The sequence below is a fragment of the Prionailurus viverrinus genome, chromosome B2 (genome assembly GCF_022837055.1).
Source record: "Prionailurus viverrinus isolate Anna chromosome B2, UM_Priviv_1.0, whole genome shotgun sequence".
In the NCBI taxonomy this organism is placed as follows: domain Eukaryota; kingdom Metazoa; phylum Chordata; class Mammalia; order Carnivora; family Felidae; genus Prionailurus; species Prionailurus viverrinus.
The window spans coordinates 2,083,325-2,092,887 of NC_062565.1; the positions used below are offsets into that span (position 1 = coordinate 2,083,325).

Genomic DNA, 9,563 nt, shown 5'->3' on the forward strand with positions numbered 1-9,563 from the left:
TTTACTGCCATAGGGGAAAAAGCCCCAATGTGGGTTTATATGAAGATCTAGTACTGGTATTTTGAATGTAGTTGAATTTCTTTGTATAAGTATATTGTAGGTCATCAATTCCTATATCTGGATGCATTTGGACATTATGTTGTATTATAAAGTACTGCATGTGAGGTGTGTGCAAATCTAGTTGTGTGGAATTATGAGATACATATTTAAAATAGTGAATCTCCCTCTGTATGCATCTCTTTCCTATTCTTTCTGATTGTTCTCTCTCTTTTTCATTGATCCCCATTTTCTCTAAAATGTAGCTACATTTTCATGGTAGTTTCAGTCCTATTATGATCAGATTTAGAAAACTTTTATACCTATGACTGACACAAACACAAGGTTCATTATTTCATTTTTCATATATGAAATATTAATGATTTACTTTTTTGATAATGTGGAACTAAATTGGTATGAGCTATGGCAATTTCAATGAGTACACCATTTATTCAGATAGTTAGTGATAAAATTCTCTGGCTATGTCTTTTAACATGATAAATCCACCCCCTACCTCCTTTTTATTTTTTAGAACATTTCTTTAAAAATTGCTAAATACTTGGTCTTGACAGGAAACACGTGGTAAGAAAGGATGGACCCGAAAAATGGAAGTTCTTTCACTGGCTTTATCCTGCTGGGTTTCTCTGACCGGCCTCAGCTGGAGCGAGTCCTCTTTGTGGTTCTTCTCATCTTCTATCTGCTCACCCTGCTGGGAAACACAACCATCATTGCGTTGGCCCGCCTAGACCCACACCTGCAGACTCCCATGTACTTTTTCCTGTCCAACCTAAGCTTTCTGGACCTGTGTTACACGACCAGCACTGTTCCTCAGCTGCTGGTTCATCTCAGGGGAGCAGACAAGTCTATCTCCTTTGCTGGCTGTGTAGCTCAGCTGTTCGTCTCTCTAGGGTTGGGATGCACAGAATGCATTCTGTTAGGGGTGATGGCATTTGACCGCTATGCAGCCGTCTGCAGGCCCCTGCACTACACAGTGATCATGCACCCCCGTCTGTGTGCCCTGATGGCTTCTGCATCGTGGTTCACGGGTTTTGCCAACTCCTCATTGGAGACCGTGCTCATTTTTCTCATACCACTTTGTGGGAGAAATAAAATAGAGCACTTCTTTTGTGAGGTCCCCCCATTGCTCAAGCTTGCCTGTGTTGACACCACTGTGTATGAGTCCGAGATCTTATTTTTCAGTATGATCTTTCTTTTCATACCTGTGGCATTAATCACATTCTCCTATGGTCGGATAGTCAGGGCAGTGTTAAGAATAAAGTCAGCCGCAGGACAGAGGAAAGTGTTTGGGACATGTGGGTCTCACCTCACGGTGGTCTCCCTGTTCTATGGCACGGCCATCTATGCTTACCTGCAGCCCAGCAACAACCATTCCCAGGATCAGGGCAAGTTCATTTCTCTCTTCTACACCATCGTCACCCCCATGGTCAACCCTGTCATATACACCTTGCGGAACAAGGATGTGATGGGCGCAGTGGAGAAGGTGTTCCGTCGGGGCTCCATATGACTGGGGGGAAGAGCCTTTGATGGAGGCTCAAATGTCAGAGGCTTTAAGATTTTGTGTCCTTCATGTGTTGTCCAACATTCTCGTGATGACTCTCAAGGGAATTTCCTTACCTCGTTCATTTTTTTAAAGTAACATTTTCTTTTTTAAAAAAACTTTTTAAAAAAAGTTTGTTTATTGAGAGAGAGCAAGAGTAAGAGGGACAGAGAGGGTGAGAGAGAGAGAATCAGCAGAGAGACAGAAACAATTCCAAGAAGGCGCTGCACTGTTAGCAGTAAACCTGATGCAGGGCTCAAACTCACGAGGTGTGAGGTCATGATCAGAGCCAAAATCAAGTGTTGGATGCTGAACCAATTGAGCTAACCCAGTTCTCCCTCTATAGCTCATTCTTTTATGCAATGAATGTTCCAAGCTCGTGGATTCATTGCCAACTCCGGAGACGCTGGTTTAGTGTCCCAGTGCATCTCCATCATATTAATATTTAAAAAATCCTTTTCTTATTTTGTCGTCTTTTGGGAGTACCATTCTAATTGCAAAAAGACATTTATGTACATATGATAAAGGCGTGCACAAAATAAGAATAGGAACCACAAAAACAGTGTAAGAAATATTAACATTTTAGCACTTTCTAGCAATTTCCGGAGGCATATCACTTATTCTTGCATTTGATCATGGCTCTGTTAGAAGGTCTGTAAGTTGACTGTGTCACAGCTTCTTCACAGAATTGGTGGGCAACCATGGGATAGATGAAATTTAGCTCAGAGGAAATCCTGGGAACACCAATCCTGACACAGTCATTCAGATATTAGGCCCCAGTGTGACCGTACCTGTGTGACAGTAATTTTATGTAGCCTTCCTGTCACAGGGGGCGATGGCATGATGAACTCATCCCAGGGACAATGGGAGCATCAGATAGCAATACAGCAGGCCGGTGCTTATGTGTAATGTGTGTAATGTTGTGTGATGTGAGGTGTGCACCTCGCTTGAATTTATGATGAGCCACCTCATTCATTAAAAATGACTTTTGAGTGGGCACCTGAGTGGCTCAGTCGGTCGGGTGTCTGACTTCAGCTCAGGTCATTATCTCATGGTTCATGGGTTCAAGCCCTGCTTGGGCTTTGTTCTGTCAGCTCAGCCTGGAGCCTGCTTCACATTATGTGTCTCCCTCCCCTGCTCATATGATCTCTCTCTCTCTCAAACATGAATAAACATTAAAAAAATGAGTTTTGAACACATCGAATGACAAAATTACTATTTTATATTCTACTTTTTTTTTAAACCTACAGTAATGCAGCAAATGTTTCAAGGGTAAAATATATTTAGATCCTTTCTTCATACCAATTTACAAATTGTTTGATCCAGGCCTGAAGTGATTAAGGCTTTTGTATCTCACATCTGCCAAAGATTCCATACAATTTGAATGCAGGGATATATTATAAAAATATGAAAAATGACCTCCATTTTCCAGGAAATCCCATGTTATGGTGCTTGTTTAGATTCACCAGGAGAAAATTTAAGGAATGAATAAAATGTATATTAAGTATTAAAAATCTGAATATGTCTAAGCTTTACACATAGCCATCACATTATGAAATAACACAATTCTGAATGATGAATAATAAATATAAACATCTCATAACAAGTGAATGTGACATTGTAGAATTTAGATCTTAACTAAAGCTCAGTTTGCATATAAATATGTTTTGTGTTATGGATCTGGGTTTTTGTATATATTTCTTGTCATGAGCAGTACATTTTCTCATGGAGGTTGAAGTTTTGACTATGCCACCATAAAAGAAATGTTTATGTTTTTCTTGGTAGGTTTTCCCAGTGTGTAGCTCAGTGGAGGTAAATGTATTTGTGTCTTTGGACACATATTCATAACAATCACACTGTTCCCACACTGACAGCTAACCGGCATTATCCTGGGTCTTGAACCCCCCGAGGGTCTCATGCTCATGACCGGTAATCTTGCAACATAGACAGCATTAGGCAGGTTGGAAATGAGAGCTTAATGGAGATTATCACATGGTCATGGTTCTGTCTGGATCCCTAAAGGCATCACAGTATTCACATTTGAAATCAACACCTGGGATATATTTTGATGCCGTATATGTGGTAATGCTGAATGAATACCAGTACAGAAACAGTTTTGTAATAATGTTTATCCCCAATGGTGACAAATTTCCTTCTCTCCATTATGTTTCCACTACATTCTGACAGTTAAACCAGTCACTCTAAAATCCCTCAAAGGAACTGTCCATGGTGTGGTGTAAAAACCCTCAAGGTCTCTCGAAACCACACAACACAACCTTATGTTCTGGCTGAGCAACTACTTCTCAGTGATTAAGGACACAGAACCCTGTGGAAACAGATGTATTTCCTCTAAGTGAATGTTTGATAGTATTTGAATGTTCATGTTACATAGGAATAAATTACAGATAGTAAAGATCTGTAGGGTCCATGCTAAATAAAAAAGGAATCACTTAAGAGACCAAACAGATTGAATGTTGTTCTGTAACATTTTTCTAATGTTGGGAATGTGCCTCCCCACGGTCTCCATGCTTTGTATATTACAGGCTGCTGGGTTGTGTAAATTGCCACCAATATTATTTGAACCATTTCCTTTATTTTTTTTTATTTTTATTTTTTTAAATTTTTAACGTTTTTTTCATTTACTTTTTGAGAGACAGAGACAGAGAATGAGCTGGGAAGGGGACAGAGAGAGAGGGGGAGTCACAGATTCCGAAGCAGGCTTCAGGCTCGGAGCTGTCAGCACAGAGCCCGACGCGGGGTTTGAACCCATGAACCATGAGTCATGACCTGAGCTGAAGTCGGCCGCCCAACCGACTGAGCCACCCAGGCGCCCCTGAACCATTTCCTTTGAATGTTCACCAATAACTCTGGCATGGCTACAGGGATTGTACCCAAGATTTGGCTAAATTATTTTATTCCATCTGTCTCTGGCACTTGGAGCTTTGGACTATCATTTTGCTCTAGAGAAGGTCATGGATTCTTCCAGGTCTTTTGCCTCTGAGGAACACAGTACACACCGTAGCTCAGGTATCCAAAGTGACCCAAGTGTCAGTCCGACTGACATGAAACACAATTCTTTTTTTTTTAAAGTTTCTTTATTTTTGAGAGAGACAGGGAGAGGGAGAGAGAGAATCCCAAGCAGGATATGTGCTGTCAGGACAGAGCCCACATGGGACTCCATCTCACGACATGAGATCGTTACTTGAGCCAAAAATCTCGAGTCAGACGCTTACCCAACTGAGCCAACCGGGTGCACCTGGGATATACTTCTTAACTTAAAAGTAGAAGATTTACTACTAATTAGCAAATATACAAAATAATGAAGGCACATGCAGTATCCCAGAAGCCCTAGACCGGCCAGACATAGCTTTGGGGTCCCCCTCACTGCAGTGGACAACGTTTTGTTTTGTCATATGTGGGGCTCTATTGTGTGGTCCAAGTCAGCACAGAGAAGTTATGGGGTTCCTCAGTTCATGGGTCCCTACCTTCATAGCCCTGTCCTGGCCTTAGGACTGTCACACGTTAGCATAATGGCAGGGTGTGCGGTGTAGGGTGACTGCACTGTGAACACGCCCTCTGCATCCTGCTAAACTCACTCCTGGATCAGTCATCAGAGCGCAGTCACCCCTGTGAGACCCTCCTGTACCTCCTAGTCTGCACATTTCGCAGCTACTGTTTGCCAGAGTCCTGCTCTGACCAGGCTCATGGAGGAGGCAGGAAAAGGTCACAGACCTCTGCCAACTCCACCCTTCACAGGTGACTGCTTTTTGGATGCTTGTTTTGTGATATGGGTGAGAGCCTTCTTTCACCGCAGTGGTGTTGTGGCATGTTTGAGCCCTGATGGTGCAGACTGGGAACCACCGTGTGTGGACGCGTGGTTTCCTGGGAAGGAGGGGCTGGGTGTAAAAGTGGAAAGGAGAGGGTGAATGACTGGAGATCAGAGGGTTCAGAGGAAGGGGTCCCTGAGGTGGCCTTAAGGACAGGACACTGGCTTAAGGGAGGAGACATTCCCTTCTTTCCCCCAGGGTTCTCCCAGCTGTTTGGAATTAAAGTGACAAGACAGAGTAACAGGAGGAAAAAAAAATCCAAAGTTGTAGTACCTGAAGGAATCTTGCCCCACTCAGCCCCGTGGAACAAACTAGACCCTATTTTAATGTTATTAGAGAGACACACAAGGTAAACATTTAGAAATGCCTTCTTTCAGTCTCTGCATTGAAATTTGGATCACAATGAGAGGGTTGTGTTTGTAGTTGGTATAATGAAAGAACACTCTATTTAGTAACTTTGCAGGGAGATTTTTTATTAAGCAGCAATAAAAATGTGAACTTAGGAGAGTAAGTTTAAAAGAAAGAAATATAGAAATGATAAAAGAAATGAATGATATCTCATGTTTATTTTTTCTTATATATACTAAGATATGACAGGTGCATAACATTCAGCAAACTTAAGAAGTACAAATGTGAAAATATACATAATGAAATTATTGCCACCATTGTGTCAGCTAACGTCTGCATCACATCACATAATTACCATTTCTTCTTCATGGTGAGAACATTTGAGATATACTCTCTAGGCCACCTTCAAGTTGAGAATATAATAATATTAACTGTAATCACCATGCTGTATGTTAGATGCTCAGGAAGTATTCCTCTTCAAACTGGAAGTTTGATCTCTTTGCCCAACATCTCCCACTTCTCCTATCCCTTAGCCCCTTGTTTTTTTTCTTTTCCCTTTACCCCTTGTAACCACCTTTCTACTGTCTGAATCTATACACCTTTTCTGGTTTCCACAAATATGTGAAATCACATAGTCGTTGTCTTTCTCGTCTGACTTCTTTCATTTAGCATAATGCACACAAGGTCCATCCATGTTGTTACGAAAGGCAGGATTTCTTTCTTTCTCATGGCTGAATAATAATCATTTGATATGTATGCCACGTCTTTTTTTAATTTATTATTTAAATTCACATTTGTTAACATATGGTGTATTATTGATTTCAGGAGTAGAACCCAGTAATTCATCACTTACATTTGACACCCAGTGCTCATCACAAGTGCCCTCATTCTGCCCATCACCCATTGAGCCTATCCCCCCACCTTCCTCTCCTCCAATAACTCTCAGTTTTAACTCTGTATTTAAGAGCCTCTTACAGTTTGCCTCTCTCTCTGGTTTTATTTTTCCTTTCCTTCCCCTATTTTCATTTGTTGCATTTCTTAAATTCCATACATGAGTGTAATCATATGATATTTGTCCTTCTCTGCATGACCTACTTTGCTTAGCATAATGCACTTTAGTTCCATTCAGGTTGTTGCAAATGGCAAGATTTCATTCTTTTTCATCACCTTGTAGTAAGTATTCCATTGTAGCAATATATGACATCTGTATCCATTCATCTGTCAGTGGACATTTGGGCTCTTTTCATAATTTGGCTATTGTTGATAATGCTGCTATAAACATTGAGGTGCATAGGCCCTCTTCGAATCATCATTTTTGTATCTTTTGGATACATACCTAGTAATGCAATGGTTGGGGCGTAAGGTCTATTTTTAATTTTTTTGAGGAACCTACATACCGTTTTTGAGTGGCTGCACCAGTTTGTATTCCCACCAATAGTGTAACAGGTTCCCTTTCTCCCCATTCTTGTCAACAACTGTTGTTTTCTGAGTTTTTCATTCTAGCCATTCTGACAGGGGTGAGGTGGTATCTCATTGTGGTTTGGATTTGTATTTCCTTGATGTGATGTTGAGCATCTTTTCATGTGTCTATTAGTTATCTGATTGTCTTCTTTGGAAACGGGTCTATTCAGGTCTTCTGCCAATTTCTTTCCTGGATTATTTGCTATTTGAGTTTGATAAGTTCTTTAGAGATTTTGTATACTATCCCTTTATCTGATATGTCACGTGAAAATATCCCTTCCAGTTTTCAGAAGGTTTTTTTTTTTAACACTTATTTATTTTTGAGACAGAGAGAGAGCATGAACAGGGGAGGGTCAGAGAAAGAGGGAGACACAGAATATGAAACAGGCTCCAGGCTCTGAGCTGTCAGCACAGAGCCCGACGCGGGGCTTGAACCCACGAACTGTGAGATCATGACCTGAGCCGAAGTCGGACGCTTAACCAACTCAGCCACCCAGGCACCCCCAGAAGGTTTTAATTTTGTTGATTGTTTCCTTTGCTGTGCAGAAGCGTTTTATCTTGATGAGGCCCCAATAGTTCATTTTTGCTTTTGTTTCCCTTGACTCCAGAGACGTGTCTAGTAAGAAGTTGTTCCAGCCGAGTTCAAAGGGGTTGCTGTTTGTGTTCCCCTCTAGGATTTTGATGGTCCCTGTCTTACATTTTGGTGTTTCATCCATTTTGAGTTTATTTTTTAGCATGGTGTAAGAAAGTGGTCCAGAGTCATTCTTCTGCATGTCACTGTCCAGTTTTCCCAACACCATTTGTTGAAGAGAATGTCTTTTTTCCATTGGCTATTCATTCCTGCTTCGTCAAATATTAGTTGGCCATACACTCATGGGCCCATTTCTGGTTTTCTGTTTTGTTCCATTGATCTACATTTCTGTTCATTATGGCAGTACCATACTGTACTCACGACTACAACTTTGTAATATAGCTTGAGTCTATAATCATGATACCTCCAGCTTTGCTTTTCTCTCTCAGGATTGCTTTGACACATCTGAGTCTTTATGGTTCCATAGCAATTTTAGGATTGTTCTAGCTCTGAAAAATGCTGGTGATATATTTATAGGGGATGCATTAAATGTGTATGTTGCTTTTGGTGGTGTGGATATTTAACAATATTTGTTCTTCTAATCTATGAGCATGAAACGTTGTTCCCTTTGTGTCTTTCTTTCATTTCTTTCATAAGTGTTCTATAGTTTTCAGGGTACAGATCTTTTACCTCTTTAGTTAGGTTTATTCCTAGGTTATCTTATGGTTTTTGGTGCAATTGTAAATGGGATCCATTCCTTGATTTCTTTTTCTGCTACTTCCTTATTGGTGTGTAGAAATGCAACAGATTCTTGTATGTTGATTTTCTATGCTGTGACCTTCCTGAATTCAGGATTAGTTCCACTAGCTTTTGTTGGAATGTTTTTCATGTTTCTACATAGAATATCATGTCATCTGCAAATAGTGAACGTTTGACTCCTCCCTTGCTATCTGTATACCCTTTATTTCTTTTTGTTGTATGTTGCTGAGGCTAAAAGTTCCTGTCCTGTGTTAACTCGTAATGGTGGGACTGAGTATCCTTGTCTTATTGCTGTCTGTAGAAGAAAGGCTCTCAGTTTTACCCCATAAAGGATGATATTAGCTGTGGGTCTTTCATATATGGCCTTCATAATGTTGAGGTATGTCCCATGTATTCCTATGTGGTTGATGGTTTTTATTAAGAATGGATGCTGGTGCTTTCAACAATAGGTAAACTATGGAAAGAGCCTAAATGTCCACCAACCGAGGAATGGATAAAGAAGATATGGTGTATATATACAATGGAATACTACTTGGCAATGAGAAAGAATGAAATCCTGATATTTGCAGCAACATGGATGGAACTAGAGGGTATTACGCTAAGTGAAATAAGTCAGTCAGAGAAAGGCAGATACCATATGTTTTCACTCCTATGTGGAAGTTGAGAAACTTAACAGAAGACCATGGGGGAAGGGAAGGGGAAAAATAGTTACAGAGAGGGAGAGAGACAAACCACAAGACACTCTTAGCGAAAGAGAACAGACTGAGGGTCTATGGAGGGAGGTGGGTGGGAGATGGGCTAGATGGGTGATGGGTACTAAGGAGGGCACTTGTTGTGATGAGCACTGGGTGTTGTATGAAAGTGATGAATCACTAAATTCTATTCCTGAAACCAATATTGCACTGTATGTTAACTGACTGTAATTTAAATTAAAAAAAAAAGTGGGTGGATGTAGGAAGTATAAAGCTAAATGAAATAAAGAGAGTCAGAGAAAGACATATAA

The 9,563-nt window shown here is 40.6% G+C and overlaps 1 protein-coding gene across 1 annotated transcript; it reads left to right on the top strand.

Moving 5' to 3' along the window:
• Nucleotides 1–628: 628 nt before the first annotated feature.
• Nucleotides 629–1,561, top strand: LOC125165953 (putative olfactory receptor 2B8). Its single transcript, XM_047859503.1, has one exon. The coding sequence runs from the start codon at nucleotides 629–631 to the stop codon at nucleotides 1,559–1,561; it is 933 nt and encodes a 310-aa protein (XP_047715459.1).
• The last annotated feature ends 8,002 nt before the right edge of the window (nucleotides 1,562–9,563 follow it).